The following is a 24936-nucleotide window of genomic DNA, read 5'->3' as shown; positions in this document are numbered from 1 at the left end:
GCCTTGGTGAATGCTTCAGACAGCAGTCCAGTGTCTGGCACTCAAGCCTTTGGAGACTCAGAGGCCCTACTTCACCTGAGGACTCATCTTACATCAGTAGATCCACGTTAACGAAGCTAAGCCATAATGAATTATTGGTTTATGTCGGAAAATAGTGTGACCAAATACGACGTTCCTGTTTTCTCAGTTTTGGTAATCGATTCATGGTGGGAGAGCACTACCACAGGAACCTAGATATTCAAAAGTACTCATGATCAGCACATTCTCTCCCTGTAGGCAGACCTACATGGGAAAGGAAGCCGTAGTGAGAGCTCGCTTGGTGAGTATGGAATCAGAATGAGAGGATGTGGAAAAGCTTTGGTTGCGCTGGCCTGTAAGGTCACCTGGGGATACCATCTGGTTGCAGTGAAGCTCTTGCTAGGGTCACCAGGACACCAGAAGCCCCTTGTCTGCAGCCCCCGCTCTCCCCAGTCTCCATTCACATTAGGTCTGACCAGAGTAGCGTGCTCTCTCCTATAGATGGTTAAATGAACCATGCTTTGTGGTCTGCCTTTTCATGCCCTCACCCCTTTAAAAAAAAAAAATCTGATCAGCCAGTTACTGATGTAAAAATTGGTCAGATATGTCCTACTGGCACAGAAGAGGTTTTATCTCTTTAAAGTAACTCTTTTTCTTGAATCATTTGGGGGCTGACCATAAAACTAAACTCTTAGTTACTGTTTCCTCTTTTTTGAAATTTTTGGGGAAATTCCTCCAGAATGGACAACGATAAGGAACTTTTGCTGCAGAGTGGTAAGTGCTCAGTTTATATGATGGAGGTAAGCCCAGGGCGACGTGGTGATTATCTGCGAGGAGCCACCTGAGAGTCCAGAGGGTGGAGTCGTGGCTGGTACGGTAGGGGTAGTGGTTGTTTACTCCATGCTCACATTCCCCTGTGAAATTGTTACCCAAACAGCCTCTATTGTCCACATGTACCTGTTCATGGTTGACTGGACCACACTGGACGCATCAGCCTAGAGCAGTGGTTCTCAAAGTACAGCTCCTGGTGTGCTTCCTGGATGGCTGTTTCCTGGGGAGCCACAGACCTCCTAAATACCCACCCCGGAAAGGCTGGTGCATTTCTCCCAGTCACCCCAGGCTTGAGAACCACACCCTAGAAGGCATCGAGCTGTAGTGTGCACTCATAATGTCGGAGTGGGGGTGAGCAGAGGCACGGGCTAGCCCAGCTGCTAGTGTTGGGAACCTGAGCTGGGAGGTGAGGCGGGCCCAGGCTGGGACAGCACTTCCCTCCACGTGGTGCTGAAGGAGAGAATGTCGGTTTGCAGAAAGAGGCAGGAGAAAGGAGCAAACAAGAGCAGAGAAGAGACCGCACACCCTGCTGTCCCTGAGAAGCGAAGAAAGTAACGTCCTCGGTTCGTGACTTTAAAGCTCTCAATTCCAGCCCCCTTTAATGAGGTAGGTAGAATGAGAGAGGGGCTGAATCTAGGTGCACCGTGATGAGCACCAAACTAAGTAAGTAGAAACGGGCTTGGAGAAGAGACCATGAGCTTTTCTCACTCGTGGTGGGATGTGGGGAACCTGAGGTCACACAGGGGGCCACAGAATTTCTTTACCTCTCCTCGCGCATCCGGCCACATTTCCAGCCACCACTAGTTGAGTTCCTTCCAGTTCAGTTGAACACTTGACCCACTGATCCTTTGATTGAGGCCAAAGACCCCCCCACTTGTGGCAGGGGTGCCTGATGACTTCCATCTTTGTTTCAGATGAATTAATTGTGAGACTGTGCTTTTGTTTTCTATGCATTTTTGTGAAATAGAAGTAAAGGGCTGTAAAATACTCAGAGAATGGCATAAACACCTCCACATGGACCACAGTGGCAACACTTGTCCATCAGGCAGGACCACTGCCCTGTGGTTGGGGTCCAGCTCTTGCCCGAAACTAACTCTGCATACAGTGCTTATGACACACACATTTCATGCTTAGATGTCCTGTGTATTTAAGAACAGGTCTTTGGAGGTTGAAGAACAGCTGGAACCCCGTAAGCCCCTCTGCCCGGTGTGGAGGGTAAGACCTTTTTCTGACCAGCTGTCCTTGTTTGTCTCCTCTCCTTCCCTCTCCTTGGAGTTAGTGGCTTCCCTTGGCTCCTACGACCAGTGTCAGGCTGGGTCTGTGTGTGTCCCCATCTTCGCCCCCATCTTCTGAATGTGGTCAGACCTTTGGCTTTTAAAATCCTGCCCTTGGGTACTACTTGACTCACGCTGGGACTCCTGCTGCAGAGAGAGTGCGGAGGGAGATGTGGGAGCTTCAGTAACTAGGGTGTGTGAGAGCCCATCTCCAGGCCCGGAAACAAAGCTGATGGGTTTGCCACGTGGCCAGAATTGAGTGTGAACAGTGAGACCGAGAGGACAGCTGGCAGTGAGGTCAGGGTCTAGGTGTGGCGCCCCAGCAGTGGTGTTCTGGCCCAAAGGTTGTGTGGGGAGTGGAGGACTCCACGGGAGCACTGTGGGTGGTCGGAGAGAGGGGGAGCCACGCAGGGGAGGGGGTGCTGATGCGCAGTGACTGGCGCAGAGGAGAGGACAGACACAGCAGCTGAACTTCCAAATTTATATTCAGGTATTTTTTTCTGATGGTGAACTTAAAATAACATTCTAAGTTGAAATGCAAAACGAAGTATCTTTTATTAATCATTTATTTTTTCGATTTTCCCCGCTTTACGCATGGTCTTCATACAAGTTTTTATGGAAGTTTTCTTCCAGTTTGGTTTTGTATGTACTTCCATACGTTTAAGCACCTATGTAGTTTTTTGTTTTTTGGGGTTTTTTTACGTAAATGAGATCATGCCCAATTCACTAACACTTCAAACTCAGGCTACCAGAGTGAAGTATGTGGGGTGTTAGGCAGTAATATTTGGTTGTGGGGGAGTGCGTGGTGTGCCACCTGGCGAGCTCGTATCACGTGCCCATCACGTTTACAGTCTCCATTATATGCATGTTTCTGTGTGTGTGAACGTAATATTGTGCAGCTGTTTAACAACATCTACAATAACTTCTGTATAAATACATCTCCATCTGCAGCTTTGATTTCTAAAACTTCACTTTATTCCATTGTGTGGACATCCTCATTGTTTTCTGTGTACATATAAATGAGTATATTTGCGGTAAGAATGCCACATATGCTGTATAATTTTATGCCCTTGTATTTTCATTTAATGCTTTAGACATTTTTTACATTGGTCATTTCCATCAAGTGTAGATAAACTGGTATATCCATAGAATGGAAGACTATGTGGCCTTTAGAAAAAATGATATAAATCTATATGTACTGGTTGGAAAGATGTCTATCAAAAATTACTGGGTTTAAAAATACACACAGAACTCCTGGTATGATCTCATTTTGGTAAAAATAAGATGTTATATATACAGACTTTAAAAGGTTTAGTATAGGAACAAATGTGATCACTGGATGTGGCTTGCAGTTTCTACGTTGGATAATCTGTAATGTTTGAATGTTGTGCTGTCTTCTATGTTTGTAATCAGAAAATAAAGCTACAAAGTTTCTTGGCAACATGACTTAATGTTACATGACATTTTCTTAAAGATTCTATCTGTTTTCATTTCTTCTTGCATGATGAAATTTTGGAGGAATGCTGTCTTTTGAAGGCAATGATTTATTTTTCTGAAAACAAAGTATGTTTGTCATTGGCCTTAGTGGCCTTTGCCTTCTAGAGATGAAATACCGAATTTCTTGGAGGAGAGGCCAGACACCGGCACTGATGTTATTGGTCTTTCCTAATGTCAGACAGAGGCCTGCTCCAACCTTCTTAGAAATCCATACTCGAATAGCTGGTCAGAAATGGAAGTGTTGGCTGATTTTTCTTGCCACTTTCCTTAAAAAGACCCTTTATCATTTACTCCTAAGGAAGTTCCTAGTTCGTATTTAAACAGTTAATGCTTTTCTTGATTTAAAAGTCTTTCTTTACTATAAACTAAATTCCCACATGTGTATATACTTTCACACGAGTCAGATTCTGGAGTGTATTTTGTTCCATCAGTGTATTTATCATTGCACCCCCATCCTTGTGTTGGAAAGAATACTTCGTGTTCTTATATGTTTGGGTCACTTTACAGACAATCCCCCACCCTTGCTGCACACATACCTTCTTGTTCAGAATTGTCTTGATATTTCTGTACATTTAGTCTTCTGGAGAAACTGGATTCTCAGTTTGTCAAAACTCCCACATTTTATTGGATTTTAACTTATATTCAAGGGAGGATTGACAACAATTTTCATGGTCCTGTGCAAAAACATGTCTTCATTTATTTAGGACCTGCTCTGTGTCCTTCTGTACATTAAAAAAATTTTATTTGGAGTTGCAAATACTTCACTGAATTTATTAATGAGAATTGGTTTATTTATTTTGCTATTCCTGGAATTTTTTTTCTTGCTGTATTAACTGCCAAGGTTTTTGAATTCAAAATAATGCTTTTTCCACATTTATACCTTTCACTTCTTTTTTATCAGTTGCATTAGCTAGGACTTCCAAAATAGTGCTGAATGGTGGATATGGTGGAGGGCTTCCCTACCTTTAGTGTTTAATGCTTGCTTGCACTTGAGATAAGTCTTTATTGTGTTTAGATGGTCTCCTAGTCTTACTCTTTGCTAGGGACATACAAGGAAAGGTTGAAGTTTGCAGATGCTTTGTAATGTGCAACAATGCTCATGGAATCCCCTTCCCCCTCTAATCCCTTATATAACAGCCTACCCTAATGGGATATCATCCTTGTATTCCTGGAATAACCTTTCATGGTCAAGGGCTACTATTTAGACTTTTCTAGATTGGATTTAAATGTTTTTGCATCTAAGTAGAAAAAAACCCAAACACAGTTTGTTGAACACCCTCTACGTGCCAGTCCTGTGAAGGTAACAATACAGTGATGAGAAAGGCGATGTAGTCCTTGCCTCAGGGACTTTGAGGGCTGACATAAGTACAGGTGCTCCCTTTCTCTGTTGGGCTGTGCGTCCCCCGGCACATCTTGATTCTGTGATGGCCTTTCTGGGCCGTCCTTGGACAGGCATCCCCCTCGGCCTCAACACTGCCTTTGGTCATGCCAGGCAAGCCCGCGGATGACTCTTCCCTGATGCTTTCTTCCTCTCAGCCACACCCGACACGTATCTTCTGTCCTCTTCAGTGGTAGGCATGGCTGTTGCCATGGAGGCAGGAGCTGGACTGGGGAAGTGGGGGCGAAGTGGGAAGAGCAGTTATGCTTTCGATTGGCCAGAGTCGCTGTCACAGGAGGAGTTCACCTGGGTCTTCCAAAGGGTGAGGTGAGTATGGGGTCCTGGCAGGTGCTAACTCAGCAATGGCCTCACTCCTGGGTGCCCTTTGGGCTGTCAGCGGAGGACAGGGTGAGTCGGGGCTGAAGGCTGGGTCACTCGGCTCCTCCTGAGGGGCCACCTGCAGTCAGGTAAGCCTGTAGGAGAACATTGACCAGTGCTTCCTTTCCCTGCTTTGCCTCTGGTTGCTGTGCAGGGATCTGCCCTGCGTTAGGGCCGCCATTGCATAATAGCACGTTCCCGGATGTGCTCCTTGGGTGACGTTATGTCACCTGCCATCACTCCTGCAACATATTTGAGAGTAGATGTACATACAAGGACTTAGTGGTGGTGGGCAGCTGACTTTGTAGCTTTTTTTTTTTTTAACTTATATTTTTACCTACTTGACTGTCTTTGTCCTTAAGTGGAGACTTGCTGTTTCAAAAGGAATAGGCATTTTTAATGTTTTTTAGATATATGCCAAAATGATATCCAGAAATAGGATTCACACTTGTACCAGCCAGCTTCCCACCAACACTGATTTTTATTTTGAAATAGTTCCCATTTGGTAAGCGTAAAACGTGTTCACCATAATATTTTACATTTCTTTGATTTCTGATACAGATGTTGGCTCCTGTCACTGATTTTAGGAGCTGTGTATTAATGTCCTTTATTTTCATGAGGAGCCACTTACTTTTTTCTCACTGCTTTCTAAGACCTATTAACTGTCATCTATGCTGCAAAATATTTTTCCCCCTCCTTTTCTGGTTTGCTTTTATTCTGATTAGTTTTTATAGCGTGGAAAATGTGTACCGTTTTTATTTTCACGTCTGCTGCGTAGCAGTCAGTGGTCTCTGCCGTGGAATCTGCTCGAGCATTCTCCTGCCTGTCCCTGTTCTTCACTGTTGTAAACAGTGCTTCTGTGAACACCCTTGTGAACTGTGTCTCTGTGCTCATGGGCACATAGGTCTGTCAGTTCGAGTTCAGAAGTGGAATCGCCAGGATAGCGAATGGCATTGCATTTATGTACTAATAGTTGCTAGAGTTGTGAGTGCTGTTTCAGCTTGGAGCTGCAGTTTCCCTAAGTACTTCTTGGGTCTGAGGAGTTTCAAAGTTGATTTTTGGGGGTTTTCTAGATTGCCTATCATATCATCTGCAAACGGCCAGTTTAGGGTGTGACCTTGGACTCAGACCAGGGTGGGGGTGGGGTGGGGTGGTGGACAGGGAGGGGAGGAGACCCCTCAGCGTTAAGGTGGTAGTGCTGCCAGCACCCACTCAGTGGGCAGCACGGTCTCGAAAGACCTCCACTAGTGCTTTGGTTTATCATTTTGTTTTAACTGTGAATTTATTTTTTTGACTAGTTAATACACGTCATGATAAAATAAAAACAAAAGGGGAATATACAATGAAAAAGTTAAGTCGCCCTTCCTCCCCTGGCCCCCAGTTCCCTTCCCCAGGGGCAATCACTATTAATCACTATTAACAGTCTCTTCTGTGTCCTTCCAGAAATCGTCTAAGTAAATGACATCTGTTTTTATAATTCCTTAGAATGCTGTGCACGTTGGTGTGTCCCATTTTGCACTCAACTGCCTTAGAGGTCGTCTCATATCCATTTATTTACAATTGCCTCATTATTTTAAAAGGTTTCACAATCGTAGACACACCATATTTTGCCCATTGTCGTAACAGTACTTCAATGAATGTATTTTTGCACATACGTCATTACATAGCCCTGGGATAAATTCATAGTAGGACGGGATATTACATTTTTTAATTTTGATAAGTAACCAATTTGCCCTTTACAAAATTTGCAGGATATGTGTATCCAGTTTTTTCTTCACACGACATATATGTTATCTATCTTTATGATTATTCTGTTCCCAAGGCCCTTTCTTCCTCTCAAATGAATTTCCTCTGCCATTGTGGGAAGGAGTAGGTAAGGTCCAACTGTTCTTCAGGTTTTTCTATTAAAAATCTTTTCTTTTTCAACGCCCTTGCAGACCAAGGGCTGTTTCGTCGGCCTGGTCAGAAAATCTTGAGCACATTTAACAGAGATCACATTTGTTGACTCTAGTCCTGAATTTGAATTGAGAAAAGGAATAGGTGAATTTTCAGCATACAAGTTGGCATCTACCTTGTGACAAGATATTTATGGGTGTTCACATGGTCATATTGTCAATAAGCAGGAAGTCCTCCGTCTCTTTTATGTGCTCTGGAAGGGTTTTTATAACATGGTAAATACTTCGCTCATGGAAATTTTATGGGAAGTTGCTCCTTCGGTCATTTCATCTTTTTAAATTTCTTCCCTGGATTTTCCTCTGCTTCCTGAGTCAGGTTTACCAAATATTTATATTTTCTTAGCAAAATTGTTGCTTCCTTATCAAACTTTTTAAGGCTTACAGTTCTTAAGTATAACTTTTACCTACTGGTGCTTTATGCTTCAAACACATGCCTAGTGGGAAGAAAAATTAATGTGATTAGAGAAGTATGTATACAAAGTCAAAGTTGTCCCTGTTTCCCAATTTTATTGTCAGGTTAGAAGATCCCGTCCCTGCTCCAGGATTATAAAAATTAATCTTTTATTTATTTTGATCTTAGTTTTAGCATTTTCATATATGTTGTGACCTCTTTCCCCAAGTGAATGATTGGCTAGATCTCCTGTTACCATTATTATTTATTGAAGTAATCTATATGCACTCCTTACTATTTTTTAATGCTACTTTCATAGAGTTCCACATACTCAATTGTGTACATACAGTAAACTTATATTACAATTCTTAAATGAATCAGTCTTCTTGTCTCTTTTGGTGCTTTTTTAGGTGGTTGGTTTATTGCTTTGGCTTTGATGGTATAGACAAGAACATCATTTGTTACTTTTTTGTCGTCTTTCTGCCTTTAGGCATCATACTAGAAAAGAACTTTCTTAACCCTGAGATTATATTAAGATACTTCTTTTTTGTGTGTGGTTTGTTGGCCTTTTGATGTATGAACTTTCAAAATATTGATCCAAGTGAAATTCTTCCAGGTCAACTTTAGAACCATTGTCAAGTTCCCCAACATTTATATTCTTTGAAATTCCACTAGGTAGTGTAGGGGGTATTTAGAGCTTTCATATGCTAGATCCGTATATCTTCCATGATTATCCTGTGTCTCTCTGGTTATTGCCTTTTCTATTGCCATATAATGTATAAGTTTGTTCCTATGGGTGCTGTCTTCTTCTGTTAAATCTTTTGTATTTTTACAATGGAGTTCTTCCCATTTTTTCAAATTGGTTATTGTCGGTCCATATTTAGGGAGTCTGTTATAAATGGGTTTCTTACTAAATTATTATTACTATTATAAGGTCTGTTTCCACTGATTTGCAATATCTGAGTGGACGGTCTTACATAAGAGAGCGATAATTTTATATCTTTCTTTGTTCATGCCCCAGATTTTCTTGTAATTGGCTGAAACTCTGTAGAATGATGTTCATAAGTCATAGTGTTAAGACTGTTATGTCTGCTTTTATAAGTGAGTTTGGTCTGCAGTTTGCTAGTGCTCTCTTTGTCTTAGATGTTTTAATTATTCTGGTTTCATAAAGAAAATTTGAAAGCTTTCTGCTTCTTGTCTCTGGTTGGTCTATGTGACATGGGAATGGGCCTTTTCTTGAATATGGTATATAAGGCCTCACTCCCAATGCTATCTCGGTCCACAGCCATTTGGAGAGTGAATTCTCTGACACTCTTTACATTTCTTCCATGTTTACTTGTCCATGTATTTCTTTAAAATGTCTGCAGGTCCCTGGCATTTTGACTCTGTTCCTGTGGATAAGAACACTTGTTCTGAAGTTCCAGAAAGGATCCTATTCCCAAACAGGTGATTTACATACCCAAGGGTGTCCTGTGGCCTCTGAGAGGTGGGGCTGCTGTCATCTAGGGGACTGGAGTTCTCTCTGGAATTGGATGCCACAGAGCAGGCTTGGGCTCCCTGCCCGCCCCTCTGTCCCGCACAGGCCTGCTGGCTTTTGAGGGCGCTGCTCTTGTCACGGCAGTCCCTCTTAGCCAGTTGTTGGGTAAACTCGACTGTGTTCTCTTGTCCCAGCTATCTCATCAGCTCTCCAGAGCCTGGACGCTTGCCCTTTCTTTCCCCTGCCCAGCAGGGTGTTATCTAGTGTCCTGTTTGTCATCGAGGAGGGCAGGGCAGGCAGGGCGGGAGTGGCAGGGTCTCCAGGGTCTCCGAATGGAGGTGCATCTGTGTAGTTGGTGCTGAAGCTCCAGAGGATGATGCAGAGAGAGTGGGAGGGCAGTTTACACGGGGTGGAGCGGAGCCCACCACTGTCTGGAGAGAGTCCCCTGCATTCATGCCCAAATGATGAAGGCTACTTTGAGACTGAATAATTGAAACACCTTTTGTTTTCTCTTTAGACATTAAAAAAAAATTCTTTTTAACTTACTGGTTTTTCCTTTTAAAACAAAAAGAATTTTTGCTGCATGTGGTTTTGTTCTTCTCTGGAAGTAAAGCCAGAAGTACAAAACTGTCAGGTAAGTTAATTCACCCAAACCTAGATTTCTTTCCTGTATTGCCTACTTTCTTGCTCCAGTTGTGGCTGACCACTAATAACAAGGCTACATAATAGAAACCACGTGCAACTAAAATGGTTTAGGTGAAGGGAAACATATAGCCTTAGTTGGTTACGTTAGAACAAAAGGAAAAGGGAAAATCAGCTTTTATACTTGGTCTAAAAAGTTTTCTTAAGAAGGGAGGGAGCAGATACTAAAAGACAAGGAAGGAAATAAATGATACAGAGGATTATCAAAGTAGAAAGCTGGTTCTGTGGAGGCAAGCTAGATATTTGAAAAGATTGATAAAAGCAGGAGGATGTGCAGGGGTGTGAAGAAGTCCTATGGTCGCTTGATCACTTTCTCACCATTGATATGAATAATAGGTGTTTATCACCTGTGTAGGGTTTCTGTGGGTTCACTGGTACTTCCTTTAACCTTCCCCCTCTGTGCTAGGCAGCGCTGTAAGAGAGCTCCACATATACCGCACAGTGCTTCCCATGCCTGTTTGTCGGGAATACCGGGAAGGGGCTGGTAGAAAAGTGGGCAGGTGAAATGCCAGGGTGTTCTTTTGGAAACAGTGCTGCAGAGCTTAACCCAGAAACTGCACTGTGCTTCTGCAGGCCTGTAGTAAGAATGCATGCCTGTGTCTAAAACCAATTTTAAAATGGGTTTGCGTACATTATCTTTAACATGCTCTATCAGTGTTGATACCTGACTCTTCCAGTGATGGAAAAGTTCGTCTCTCATCCCTTTACCAGAGTTTACAGTGGGGGCATAGGCACGTGAGCTCAAATATTTAAGACTAAATGCAGCAAGTGCTTGGAACACTAGTAGAGGAAGTGAGTCTCGGGAAGGGTCCCAGAGGACGTGGTGTTAGCACGAGCCCAAGGCTGGGCTGTGGGGCAGACGCTCCTCAGAAGGGTGGGCACTGCTGACGCAGGGGTCCTGAGCTTTCCTGCAAACTCAGATGCTGTCCAGCCACTCTGGCCAATAGAACTTGCTCCCACGAGGGCGATGTTCCGTGTTGTGTAGTAGGGTAGCCACTGGCGCTTGGAATGTAGCTGGTGTGACAGAGGAGCTGAACTTTTAATTTCGTTGAATTTTAACTTAACAGCAGCGCGGGTTCAGGGAAATTATTAAGAGCACTTGCAATCGCATTACCCAGAGCTGAGCACTTGTAACATTTTTATGTGGTCTACCTTTCACGTGTTGTATGCTGTTTTAACAACCATGTTAGGGGAAGAAATGCTCAGAAATGGCAGAATTGAGCCCCTCACGACCCCCTTTCCATTTTTGCTAAGAAAAAATACCGACATCCCATTTTAGTAATGGCCAGCACCTTGGGCATCCCCATGTGCTGTGTGCTGGGTGGTTAGGCCTTTTAGGTGTATTGGCTTATTTAAGCCTCACAGTTCTAGAAGGGGTGTAGGTCTGTTGTTCCCATTTTGTAGATAAGGGGACAGACTGCAGGACATGGGCTGTGTGGCCCAGGGTCACAGAACCAGTTAGTAGCAGAGCTCACTCCTCACACGGGTGTGTGTGGTGCTTTAACGCCTGCCTGTGCATGTGTCTGTGTGTTGGGGTTTGATGCCTCTCTTCTGCCCTTGGCCTGTTCACAAAGCACTGTTGGTGCCCTTGTCGGGCAGCCCCACACTGCTGCCTGGTCCTCGACTTCTGGGACATGTGTATGTCTCCTTACGATCCGCAGGTCCCTGAGTACTGACTGTCCCAGGCTGCCGCGTCTTTCCTGTTGACTCATGTTGGGTTCCTCCAGTGAAAATTTTCCTTAGAGAGATGCTGCCTCCAAAGTACTTGTCTGCCACCAAACCCAAGAGGTCTTGGGCCCCAAATCTGTGTGAGCTAGACAGTGACTTGTCTCAGGAGCCGGATGCCGCCATAGGAGAAGCCGCCACTGACTCTGAATTCTTTCATCAGAGGTTTCGGAACTTCCTCTACGTGGAATTTGTCGGGCCTCGGAAGACCCTGCTCAAACTCCGAAACCTCTGCCTCGATTGGTTGCAGCCGGAGACTCGCACCAAGGAGGAGATTATCGAGCTCTTGGTCCTCGAGCAGTACCTGACCATCCTTCCAGAAAAGATCAAGCCTTGGGTGCGTGCAAAAAAGCCAGAGAACTGCGAGAAGCTCGTTACTCTGCTGGAAAATTACAAGGAGATGTACGAACCGGAAGGTGAGCGGGAGAGGAAGGCGGAGCTCCCTGGGGTGCCCCGCGCAGTGCCCCTGATGTTCTAGGCCGATCGTCCTCTTTGCGGGGAGTGGGGGACTGCCCTGCCATAGGACGTAGGTGGCCTCCCGGCCTTTCTGCCCACAGTGTGCCAGTTGCACCTCCCTCCCCAGCTGTGACAGCCCAATGAGAGCCGGTGCCCCGTGTCCCCGCGGAGCAGAATCCCTCCTGGTTAGGATGCGAGAGGGAAGGAGACCGTGGGCCTCTGATTGGAAGGGAGCCTGCACACACCGCGCCCTGGCCCAGGCTCTGTGGAACCGGGGCGGGGGCAGGGGGCACCCCAGCAGGTTGTACCTGGCGCTGCCATCGGGAGGGTCACAGCCTCGTTCCTGCCCAGCAGGGGCGGAAGGGCGGAGCGAGAGGGTCTGACCACTGCAGCAAGGGGTGGGGGCCAGCTTGGGGGGGCTACTTAGAGGGGACCGGCGAGCACGGACGAGACCTTAAGTCGTGTGTGGTGCCCTCTCAGACGACACCAGCAGTGACGCCCACAGCGAAGGCAGCATGAGCCGGAAGGCAGCAGAGGCCCCGCCGCCACACTCCGCCTGCTGCAGTGAGTAGCCCGGTCGCCGCGCCATCCAGGCCGTGCAGGACTTCCCTGGGGCAGGGCTGCTGCTCAGAGGTCTGAGGGGGAAGGAAATCAGTGAGGATGGAAGGAGTCGTTCTTACGTCGAAGCAGACACATGTGTGGCGTGAAATACAACTGTTTCTCTTAATGATGAGAGAAAATGTTTAAAGCTATGTGAATTTTGCAGTAGGCTGTTTCAGGTTGTGTCCACAGCCTCCCAGGAGGGGCAGAGTTCATCACCCCTTTGCCTCCAAAGCTGTTTTATTTGTTAAAGGTTCTTCGGTGAACTTTTTTGAAGGAGCGTTGCTTTTGGGGCAGGTGGGTGTTTCATTTCTTTGGGGTAAAGTTACGTGCACATTAAGACTGACTGGGGTAAGCGAGGCGGTGGAGGGTCTGAAGTCCATTTTCCTGAACGTGGACCTGACCACGTGGGAGTTGGGAGACCAGGAGAACCTGAAGGGGGAACCAGCTCCTCAGCTCAGTGTTAGCCCTGACTGAGACCAGGCCCACCTAGGCGAGGCCCCCAGAAACAGTGTTCCGGGGCCCGGGTATCGGGTTGCACTTGGGACCCCTGTTCAGGATCCGTCTCCTAGCATCGCTTCCAGAGGGGTATGTGCACGTGAAGTGAGTGCACTCGTGTCAGGACACGTGGTCAGCTCCTGAAATGTCTGCTTCCTCAGGTGACCGGGACTGGGACCGGGACTGGGACCGAGACTGGGACCGAGACTGGGAGCGAGCCCGCGAGCGGGAGCACCGGAAAGGCAGAGGCAGGGACCTGGAGTCCCGGGCCCGCTGGCCGTACGCCCGGAGCCCCAGGAGCAGTAGGTCCTCCTCCGACTGCTCCCCAGTGCGCGTGCCAGGTTGACTGTGCCTTGTTCCCTCATGACGCCTGTTGTCTTCCAGGGTTTCATCAGCGGGATCTTTCCCTTCCCCTGATGGAGAAAGTGGCTTTTGCAAAGGAAAGAGAGCACAAACGTCGGGACTCTGTGATGGATTACGAGACAAGATCACAGGTATGCTTAGGTCTCCACTCATTCTAGGAAGGCTGTCTTCATTTCATGGCAGAGATGCCTTTCTTTCCCGAGAGGCTGAGTTATCTGCCCGCTAGAATCCTACCTGGGTTGGGGAGAGCCCCAGCGACTCCCCAGGAGCCTGTCCTGTCCCCAGGGGTGACTGGTGGCTGGGGAACTGCTGCCTGTTTTCTGGTTCATCCACGGGATCAGAGGAGCGCTTTTCCGCTCAGCGTTTGTGTCACGTGGTGCGTCGTCCGCAACGGCTGTTCCTCCTGGGCCAGGGAAGCCCATCAACCCTGCAGGTGTTTCTGGTCCTCAGTAGGGAGCCAGGAAAGTTGCACATCCACAGAGCAGACTTGGGGGAGAGCAGAAGGCCCCGGGGCCTGGAAGAGCTGGGTCTGGAGCCTGGCTCTGCCACCTGCTAGCTGTGCAGCCTCAGACCATTAACGAAGTCGAGCCTCGGTTTCCTCATCTGTGAAGTGGGCGGGCTGTTGTGAGGAATGGGTGAGAGTCGCACATAGATGGAAAGGGCGCAGTGCGATGCCTGGCACGAGGGAGGCGCTGTGGGCATCACTGGCTGTGGGTACAGGGAAGACGGGCCTTGAGAGAGAGGGTCACGTGTGACACGGCAGCGTGGAGGAGGGTGTGGGGCCTGCGGCCCTGGGCGCATGGTGGTGGCCAGGCGGGACCCGTCCTGGGAGCCTCCTGTCTTGTAACAGGAGGGTGTTCAGCAAGCATGCGGGGAGTCTCTGTAGAGAGAGATGCTGTGCCTGACGCTGGCTGTCCAGCTCGCTCTTAAGGAAGAGACAGGGTAGCGGACTGTCACAGGGACAGGAGCAGCTGGCCAGGTGCCCCCTGGGGCGGGGGATCCCAGGTGTTCAGGAGAGCCCGGCACAAGCCCCGAAGCGGCACCAGATGAAAGCCAGAGTGGGTGGAATGCAAGGGCAGAGGTGCAGTCTGTCCCCAGTGCCCCGAGATGCGGTAACGGTACTCCCTGTGGCGGGGTTTGAAAGGTGGGGTCAGGTGACAGAGGGCTCTGAATTCTACCCCCAAAACTCTTGTCATTTGTCCTGTGTCCTGGAGGCAAGCCAGAACGCGCAGGTGTGTGAGAAGGAGGGGGATGGCATCCCGTTACTGAAAGCAGAGCTTCTGCGGCAGCAGTACCGATGGGGGAGGGGATGTGGAAGGGAGGGAGGGGATGTGGAGGGTGGGCTGGGTCGGAGGTGACCCCGGTGCTCCAGATGTGTGTTATGACCTTGTCCCAGGGAGAGGCCTCTATGTGTGGGACACACTTAGTTTGTCACTAATTTTGGTTTCTTATTTGGAGAAACCAAATTGACCAAATTTTAGGAATCCAGATAAAAACATTAAATCGTAGAAACTCTGAAGAAGAAACCTCTTTAGTGTGCATTTGCCCCCACGAAGTGATGGATGTCAGGGGTTTCCAGTTAACTGCTCTGTGAGCCTGGGACCAAGCGTTCACTCATCTTCAGGGAAAACAGGAACTGCGGGTGTCCTTATTTGGGGGTGTTAAAGTACTCTTATGAAATGAAGGTGATAGCAGATTGGCAGTGGGATTGTGTCTTATTTTGCTTTTCAAATGCCCGTCCTCGCTACTGGAAAGCGTTGGTCCCCCGTGTGTGGTCCAGAGGTCTGGGAGCCACTGGTTCCTCCTACCTTGGTGTCATAGAAATAACAAACAAAGTTCTCATCTTCCTTCAGCATGCATTGTTCGTGTGTGTAGGTCATGTGAGGATGCGGCAGTGTGGGTGCTGTTCTCCGGACAGCATCTGTAACAGGGAACGTGGCGGTGGCTTGTGCCACTTTAGATCCGTGGTTGATCACAGATACAAAGAGAACAGCTGCTTAGGGCTACCCACTTGAATAGGTCAACTTAATTTAAGTCAAAGCAGCATTTTTCTTTCCTAGCAACAACGTAGTCCAAAATTTAACATACATTACCTTTATGTTACTCAGATTAGGCAAGCGGAGAGAAATATATGAGCAATGCCCCTTCCCTTTTGCCATCGCCCTTTGGCGTCTGTTAGCACCAGGGCTGGTGCCCTTCTGGCACCCTCAGCCCCCCGGGGTCTTGACCTCATCTGCTCTCTGGCAGCCCGCAAGTTAGGAGTTCTGGTTCCCTCCCTCTCCCACCACAAATACATCTGTGCTCCCAGCAGGCTTCTCCCACTTTGCAGTAATCCAGGGCTGAGGCCTTAGGATGGAGGCACTATCGGCCCCGAGCCCAGCGGGGTGCCCGCTCTGGGGAGCCGCCCTCTGACAGGAGGAGACAGGCTCCCACCAGAAAGGGTGGCCGGTGGTGGTCCCAGCCGATTTTGCAGTGAGTGCTTCCTGATCTTTTGTAGTGTGTTGTCCTAAAAATCCTAAGGCCTGGCCTGGTAAGAGTTCGTTTTTGAAGTTCTGCTTAGTGGTGGTGGTGGCCTTTTGCTTTTGAATCACTGCACATTGGCAGTTGTCTTACAAATGAGGCTTTCCTCATAGACCCCAGTGCCTGTGCCTGTTTATTTTTTTCAGTAGGCGATGCACCTGATTGTGTCTTTGTGTGTGTGTGTGTGTGTGCATTTGTGCATGGCTGTAATATCTGTGCCACTTTCCAGAACTGTAGCAAATTTAATATCAAAATATCTTTACCTAATAGTTCAGTAGTGACAACAATTTACCTTTCCCTTACACGATTTTTCTCCATGCTTAAACAACAAATCACATCGCAGGACATCCACTCCCACAGTGCTACAGGGCAGGCCGATGCCCTTCTCTCCATTTCACAGATGAAGGACCTGAGGTTTGGAAAGACGTCTGCTCCCAGGGTTGCTCGGTCGTAAACGGTGCATAAGCTCCTTTGACCCTGGAGTCTTCTCTGGCCCCACAGCCTGCGGGCTTCCCACGGCTCCACCTCGCGCCTTGAGTCTGTCTCCAGGCTCCCTGGGACCACGACTCCCCGAAACTAGTGACGTTCTAGTGCAGCAGTGAGAAGAGGTCCTGTGAGGTCCTGTGCAGGAGGCTGTCCCGCGTGATGTGGGGACTCCTAAGATGCTTTGCAAGGGAATGTGCGTCAAAGCAGAAAAGGCAGCTGGGAGAGGAAGGTGCTCTGTGCTTAAGGTCACCCCCGGGTTCTTCAGAACTTGTCCATACCCAGAAGGGCCCACGGTGTACAGCGGAGGCGGACACAGGACACAGCGGGCCTGGGGATGGAAGCTGGTCACTCTGCTGACCAGGTGTCTGGAAACGCTGTGTGCAGTTGACACTGGGCCTGTTGAAGCTTCCCACCCCTGTCCGGGCCAGAGTCCCACCACCACCTACCACCCCACCCACGGCCTCTGCGGTCTTTGCTCACCGTCCCAGCCCACCCTGAGCTGTCCCCCCGCTAAAGCCGCTTAGCGCTGACTCTCTGCACCCCACTTTGTTGTTTACTGTTCTCTGATTGTTTCTCTCCAAACAAATGGTAAGCTGCACGAGGGCAAGGAATATGTGTCCTATGTCTTTGGGAGCTTCCTCAGAGTGTAGCACCAAGGTAGGTGCCGAGTAGGTCCCTGGTAGAACCTGACTTGGATCATTCGGAACCCCAAGCGGTGTGAGCACTTGCTGCACACCGTGTGCACGTGTGTGTGTGGCTCCCATGCCGCCAGCGTTGTCCTGTCCTTGTCGCCCATGGGAGTGGACTCCACTGAGGAGAGGTGTGCATTTGCTGTTGCAGGATGCGGTGTCGTACCAGGATGTGGTGGCCCTCACCGAGGACCGGAAGCCCCAGAACCCGGTTCAGGACAACATGGAGAACTACCGGAAGCTGCTCTCGCTGGGTGAGCGCTGCTCTCCCGGCCTGGCCCCTCAGGCTGCTGCACGGAGTCAGGGTCCGCAGTGTGTGTGGACTCGAGGGGTCAGAGGCCCTCAAGCGGCTCCCAGCAGAGGCATAAACGATGAGGCTGTGTTTTACGAATCCTCTGGCTTTGGGGGAAGAGTGTGTAGTGTGGGGTCAGGGAGCCCAGGAGACAACTCTTGCCCCCAAGAGTGCTGACCCTGGAAATTTAAATACTCATTACGGATGGGGTTCCAAGTTCCAGTTTGGATTCCCCTGGAAGACATCTGGCTCAGGTCCTAGTAGGCGGTTGGCTCTGCAGGAGTGTTGTGTGGGCAGTGGAGCCTTGAGGAGCTCCTGTGTTTGGAGACCAGGTGGGGAAAACAGGCACGAGTTGGAGGAGAGCCAGGAAGCCCAGTGAAAGGATGTCAGGACTGAGGAGGTGGTTACGAGAAGGGGAAGACTGAAAAGAACGCAGTAAATTTAGAAGGCACTCGGAGGTCTCTGTACAAACTTCTAGGTGGAGTCAGGAGCATTAACTAAAATTCAGACCAGCAGAGGCTAAGGAATGAATAATAAGGAAATGAGACTGCAGACAGAAGACATGGTAGGGCTTGGATATGGGCCCCTTCACACTTCGTGGCTGAGAGAAAGACAGACATCATTTATGGTGATGAGCCTTGGTCCCCAACTCGAGTGTGAGATGTTGTGTTCTTCCTGTGGACAGGGGTTCAGCTTGCCGAGGACGACGGCCACTCGCACATGACCCAGGGCCACTCGTCACGGTCAAAGAGAAGTGCCTACCCGAGCACCAGTCGAGGTGAGCGCGCAAGGCCCCGTGGAGTGGCGCTTGCACCAGTGAGATGGGAGCCGTCCGCACACACTGACACATGATGATACACAACTGATGCACAAAGACACGAGCATTGTACAGTTTATCTTCACACCACCATCACGGAGGTCCCAGTGTTACTTTGCACAAGTACGGGGACGAGGGAGCATTTACATCTGGGATTTCTTTTCAGGTCTGAAAACTATGCCTGAAACCAAAAAGTCAGCCCATCGGCGGGGGATCTGTGAAGATGAATCTTCCCACGGGGTGATAATGGAAAAGTTCATCAAGGACGTTTCGCGCAACTCCAAGTCGGGAAGGGCAAGGGAACCTAGCGATCGGCTGCAGAGGTTCCCCAGGAGGCCAGACAGTGACTGGAAGGAAGTTCCATTCAACAAGAGGGAGTCGGTGATTCAGGAGAGGGGCCATGAAGGGAATGCCTTTGGGGGAGGAGGCTTTAATTTGAACTCAAACCTTGTTTCCAGAAAGAGAGTTCTTGAGAGAAAAAGGCGCTATCATTTTGACACAGATGGGAAGGGCTCCATGCACGGTCGGAGAGGTGGTGCAAGGAAGCGGCCCTTTGAGCGCAGCGAGGTGAGGAAGGCCGCTAGTGGGAGCAGCCTTAGCGCGCCGCCCGTCCCCCAGTTGCAGCCCTTTGACTTTGGGGCGACGCCCTATGTGTGTGATGAGTGCGGGAGGTCCTTCAGCGTGATTTCGGGGTTTGTGGAGCATCAGATCACGCACACCAGGGAGAATCTGTATGAGTACGGCGAGTCCTTTCTTCATAGTGTGGCCGTCAGTGAGGTTCAGAAAAGGCAGGCCGGAGGGAAACGCTTTGAATGTAAGGAGTGTGGGGAACCCTTCAATAAGAGCGCCGCCCTGGCCGAGCATCGGAAAATTCACGCTAGAGATTGCCTTGCGGGGTGTAAGGACGAGGAGTACGAGGAGCCCTTCATGCCCAGCCCAACCTTCAGGGAGCTCCAGAAGATATACGGGAAGGACAAATTCTATGAATGCAGGGTGTGCAAGGAAACCTTCCTTCATAGTTCTGCCCTGATCGAGCACCAGAAAACCCATGGCCGAGATGACAAAGGTAGTGAGCGTGGGGAAGCCTTCAAACCCAGCCCAGCGCTTAACGAGCTGCAGAAGATGTATGGGAAAGAGAAAATGTACGAGTGCAAGGTGTGCGGGGAGACCTTTCATCACAGCGCATCCCTGAAAGAGCACCACAAGATCCACACCCAAGGAAACCCATTTGAAAACAAGGGCAAAGTGTGTGAGGAAACCTTCATTCCTGGTCAGTCCCTTAAAAGACGCCAGAAAACCTACCCAACGGAGAAGGCCTACGACTTCCAAGATGGTGGGGATGCCTTTAGGCAAAACTCAGACCTCATCGAGCATCAGAAAATTCATTCTCGGAAGAACCTCTTTGAAGGCCGGGGGTACGAGAAGTCTGTCATTCACAGTGTGTCCTTCCCCGAATCTCAGAAGAGTCACACTATAACAAGGCCACCTGAGGACGAGGAAGACGAGAAGGCATTCACTGTCAGCTCCAATCCTGATGACAGCCGGGAAGCCCTGTCCTACGAGAGGAACCCCTATGAGAGGTCTTTCATTCACAGCTCAGCCTTCCCTGGGGCTCATAAAAGTCACAGCAAACCGAGAGTGATAGCAGAGGCGACCGTTCAGAGCTCGGGTGCCACCGAACACTGGAAAGTCCACGCTGGGGAGAGCACCTCTGAAAGGAAGGGGTATGAGAGGTCCGTCATCCACAGCCTAGCTGCTTTCAGGCCTCCCCGCGGTCGCGGTGGAAATGAGCTCCTTGGCTGTGACGAGCAGCAGGAGTCCTCCGCTTACCTCTCAGACCCTTGTGGCCAGCCGCAGAAGACCCTTGCCCTAGAGAGCCCCTATGCAGGGGGTAAGAACAACATCTTCAAGGGCTCTTTTGTGCACGGTGCATCCCACACCGTAACTCAGGACAGTCTCGCTGGGGAGGGCCCCAGTGGATGGAAGAAGGATGGTGAACCATCTGTTCCCAAGTCAGATGTGCGCGAGCATCAGAAGGCTCGTGCTAAGAAGAAGAACATCGAGCGTAGGATTTATGAGACCTCTGTAATCCACTCCCTGCGTTTTGGTGAACCTCAAACGTTTCACCCGAGAGAGAAGTTTTACGAATGTCCGGAGTGTGGAGAGTCCTTTGTTCATAGCTCCGACCTCACTGAGCATCAGAAGATTCACGATAGAAAGAAGCCCTCTGGAAGTGAAAACTACATACGATCTGTCATTCGCAGCATAGCCTCCACGGATCCTCAGACCAGTTATGCGGGCCAGTCAGCACAGATGAGTTACGCTGAAGAGCCAGCTCAGACCAGTTATGCTGAACCACCAGCTCAGACCAGTTACGCTGAACCACCAGCTCAGACCAGGTACGCTGAACCACCAGCTCAGACCAGTTACGCTGAACCACCAGCTCAGACCAGTTATGCTGAACCACCAGCTCAGACCACTTACCCTGAACCACCAGCTCAGACCAGTTACGCTGAACCACCAGCTCAGACCAGTTACGCTGAACCACCAGCTCAGACCAGTTACGCTGAACCACCAGCTCAGACCAGTTACGAGGAACCACCAGCTCAGACCAGTTACGCTGAACCACAAGCTCAGACCAGTTACGCTGAACCACAAGCTCAGACCAGTTACGCTGAACCACCAGCTCAGACCAGTTACGCTGAACCACCAGCTCAGACCACTTACGCTGAACCACCAGCTCAGACCACTTACGCTGAACAGCCAGTCCGCAATGAATGTAAGGAGTGTGGGGAGTGTTTTGCCACTGTTGAAGACCTTGGCATACATCAGAAAATCTATGCCCGAGAGAAATTCCATGGTGGGGAGCTGTTTGGAGACTCTGTGATTCAGGGCCTTGATGGACCTCGACAGGAAGAGCCTCGGCAGGAAGGGCCAGACGAGCCAGACGAGCCTGAAGACACCATCTATGGGTGTAAGGACTGTGGGCTGGGCTTCGTGGATCGCACAGACCTCAAGGACCATCAGAAGGTGCACGGCAGAGAGTACCTCATCGACAGCCGCGAGTACGCGCATTCTGTGACGCACACCCCTTCTGTCAGCGAGTATCAGAAAGATTACATTGGAGAGCAGCTTTACGAGTGCCCGGCATGTGGGGAATCCTTCGTTCATAGCTCATTCCTTTTCGAGCATCAGAAGATCCATGAGCAAGACCAGTTTTACGGCCACAGGAGGTATGATGAACCCTTTATGCAGCCCTTGGTCATTAGCCCGCAGCGGCCTCGGGCCCCACAGAAGAGTCCTCCTGCTGGGACGTCCCTGCAATGCCAAGTGTGCGGACAAGACTTCATCCACGGCTCTGTCCTTAACGAACACATGAGAGTCCACGCTGGAGACAGCCTGCTGGAGCAGGGCCAGGGCAGCACAGATGCGGTCAGCCCAGGCTCGGCCCCCACAGACCTTCAGAGAGACCAGGCCAAGGACAAGCACTATGAGTGCGCGACCTGTGGAGAATCCTTCCCCAGCCAGGCCGACCTCCGGGAGCACATGAGGATTCACGAGAAGGACAAGCCCTACGACTATGGGGCCACCTTCGTCCATACCTCCTTCCTCACCGAGCCCCCCAGGAGAGATTCACCCTTCTATGAGTGCAAGGACTGTGGCAAGTCCTTCATCCACAACACAGTCCTCACGAAGCATCAGAAGCTGCACCTCGAGGAAGAGGAAGCAGCAGCAGCCGCCCAGGAAGTTGAAGCCAACGTCCTCGTTCCACGGGAAGTTCTGCGGATCCAGGGATCAAATGTGGAGGCCGCAGAGCCGGAGGTGGAGGCCGCAGAGCCGGAGGTGGAGGCTGCCGAGCCCAACGTGGAGGCCGCCGAGCCCAACGGAGAGGCCGAGGGGCCGGAGGGGGAGGCCGCCGAGCCCAACGGGGAGGCCGAACAGCCCAACGGAGAGGCCGAACAGCCCAACGGGGATGCTGATGAACCAGACGGGGCAGGGATCGAAGACCCAGAGGAAAGAGCCGAAGAGCCAGAGGGAGATGCGGATGAGCCAGACGGTGCAGGGATCGAGGACCCAGAAGAGGAAGGTGACGACCAGGAGATCCAAGTGGAAGAGCCCTACTACGACTGCAGGGAGTGTGGCGAGACCTTCACCTCCAACTCGGCCTATGGTGAGCACCTGAAAACCCATGCCAGGGTGATAATATTCGAGCCTGGAAGCGTCTACGGGGAAAGCTCCCACTACACCGAGCACGCCAGCACCAGCAGCAATGACAGCGGCAGGGCTGATGACAAGTACTTCAAGTGTGACGTCTGTGGGCAGGTGTTCACTGACCGCCTGTCCCTGGCCAGGCACCAGAACACCCACACCGGCTGAGGACTCAGGTGTCAAGGTTGGAAAACCTTCACTAGGACTGGACCCTTACTAAACTACAGATAATTGGAACCAACCCACGATGATGTCGGAAGGAGGCTTCCCTTGGCGTATACACACCTGACTTTGAACATCAGACAACTCAGCCTGGAAAGAAACTGAAGGTGGAGACTCCTTCGGACTTAGCTCTTCCCCATCAAACATCGGCGTATGCATGTGGGAAAGCCATAGCACACGTCTTACCTTCCACCCGAGTAACTGCATTGACGGAAAGCTGGAGGGGTTTTCAAGGCTACAGAAATGGCCCACATCTGTAAATGACACTCCTGGAACCTATATATAATGAATGTTTCCTGAGATGTATATAGAATAGCAAATCATAGCAAACAGTACTCATATTGGGACTTAATATGGTATCCAGTTACAGTTCACTTGCAGAGGTACCTTCCTTACCTGGTACTCTTTGATTTTTTTTTCTTTTTTTTTTTTTTTTTTTTTTTGGAGGAGGAAGAGAGCAACAAATTAGAATATATTTGTAAGCATCTTAGATCCTTCGAAAGATTTATTGTGCGTTATTTGAATCCTATCCATATTTTTTTGAGTAATTGACTGTGTTGTTCCTTACTCTTGAATATTCCCGTAAAGGTGTAGGCATGAAAGATAAAATGTCTTTTCCGCTTTGCTGTTTGAAAGGGGAAGTACTTGGAGCTTCCTTTTCAGCCATTTCGTCTACACTAACACTTTGGAACCTAATGCTGTGTAAGCCTTTACGATACGTGGATTGGCCTTTTGTAACCCCAAATTGATTGGTTGCCACCTTGTACTTTGCAGTGGTTCTCATGCAAAAAATAGTTCCAAGTTTTGTTATTTGTTTTTAAACCAACTTGATGTCTGTAGGATAGTGAATTCACAAAAGCTGAAGCTTCTCCCTGTGCATCTTGCGTCTTTGCCTTTCAAGAGTGGTTGCAGCCATCCCTAGATCGCGCGCGTGCCTGATGAGGTTGAGAACCGTGGGGGCTCTCATGTAAGTTAGGACGGGGCTGCTGCCTCATCACTCCCTTTGCGCGCTCCCTGCCTTAAGCGACAAGTAGCAACGGGGCTTCGTCCGTGTGTGCCGCTACAACTCAGTTTTTGCACCCTGGGCGCCCAGGGGCGAGTATCCTTAGAGCTTTCTAGCGTGAAACTTAATTCTCGTCTTTACCTGTCTGACCCTAAACCCCGTGTCTAACTTGCATTTAAAAAAAAAAGCTTTCTTTACAGTCAACTCGAGCTTAACGTGGACTCAGGTTCCCTAGCAGCCTTAATTTGTTTCGTTGCCATCTGTCCCTTCCTCTTAAAGAGTGCCCCCCTAAATAAGCAGTTGTCACCTATCCTTTAGAGCGTCACGTCTGTCTAGTTGCCTCAGTTGCCCGTGTGATCACAAGTCGACCTCGTAGCTCGAGGTTTCCTGTGTCCTGTTCTGTGGACCACCTGTGCTCCCTTTGCTTCCCCGCCCCTTGCGTAATGACTATTAAGAACTCTTTTTGGCTTTGAGTTGGCTGGAAAAAAAAAAAAATTAAAATTAAAAAAAAATTTTAAAGAGGATCTGGTAGATTAAGGGAGCAGAAGATAAGAGCTAGATTATTTGGGCGAGCAAAGTTAAAGTACCTGCTGGGGAAATGTGTTTAAATCTCCCGCTCCTAGGTCCGCACGGTTAGGGCTCGGGGAGAGCATATCGCAGCTGGAAGGAATGCCAAAGTCGAAGGAGGTTGGTAGGGTGAGAGCAGGAAGCAGAAAAGAGTAAGCCAAAGAAGGGGGAGTCCTGATAACGTCTCCAGACCTTGGAGGGTGAGGAAGCAGTTGGAAGCAACATCAGGAGCGGGGATGGGAAGGCCAGGATGGGAAGAATGAATGAGCAGGGTATCCTGGGCCTCTGAGAAGAAGGGGCCGTTTTGATGGCATGGTGTAGGCGAGGGCCAGCTGCATGTGAAGACCCGAGGTTGGACACCTGAGAGAGCTGAGGGACAGTGAGGCACGGCCTCAGAGGAGGACCCTGAGGTGGGGGCCGGCATCAGCGTTGGTGGGGTGAACCTGTGTTCACCACTGTTGGCAGTATTAACTGGTAGAACCCTTCAGAAAGCCACTTGCCAAATGTCAGGGTGTCCGTTCCAGCCTTTGCTTAGTGAAACATTAGGAACAACTTAATGCCAAAAATAGGAGGACAATTAAGGGAACT

At 49.4% G+C, this 24936-nt stretch overlaps 1 protein-coding gene across 28 annotated transcripts in view; it reads left to right on the top strand.

The window, feature by feature from the left end:
• Positions 1-24691, top strand: part of PEG3 (paternally expressed 3) — a 29577-nt gene extending 4886 nt beyond the window's left edge. Inside the window, exons 3-16 of one of the 28 annotated variants that reach the window (XM_049703189.1) lie at positions 277-319; positions 758-792; positions 956-1200; positions 1326-1455; positions 9090-9168; positions 9717-9833; positions 11563-12042; positions 12563-12646; positions 13342-13482; positions 13565-13674; positions 17390-17492; positions 18216-18308; positions 18514-20746; positions 20963-24691. In XM_049703189.1, the coding sequence (XP_049559146.1) occupies positions 11649-12042; positions 12563-12646; positions 13342-13482; positions 13565-13674; positions 17390-17492; positions 18216-18308; positions 18514-20746; positions 20963-22724 (4920 nt within the window). In that variant the 5' untranslated portion in view covers positions 277-319; positions 758-792; positions 956-1200; ... (2 more) ...; positions 9717-9833; positions 11563-11648 and the 3' untranslated portion in view covers positions 22725-24691. Of the gene's footprint in view, positions 1-276; positions 320-757; positions 793-955; positions 1456-5189; positions 5326-9089; positions 9169-9716; positions 9834-11562; positions 12043-12562; positions 12647-13341; positions 13483-13564; positions 13675-17389; positions 17493-18215; positions 18309-18513; positions 20747-20962 lie in introns of those variants that run through there. The other 27 variants (XM_049703198.1, XM_049703204.1, XM_049703188.1 and 24 more) reach the window with 27 other exon arrangements.
• The last annotated feature ends 245 nt before the right edge of the window (positions 24692-24936 follow it).

This window comes from Orcinus orca, chromosome 20 (genome assembly GCF_937001465.1).
Source record: "Orcinus orca chromosome 20, mOrcOrc1.1, whole genome shotgun sequence".
Lineage (NCBI taxonomy): Eukaryota > Metazoa > Chordata > Mammalia > Artiodactyla > Delphinidae > Orcinus > Orcinus orca.
Note: the sequence above shows the minus strand (reverse complement) of the source record. Positions and strands in the feature narration are given on the sequence as shown.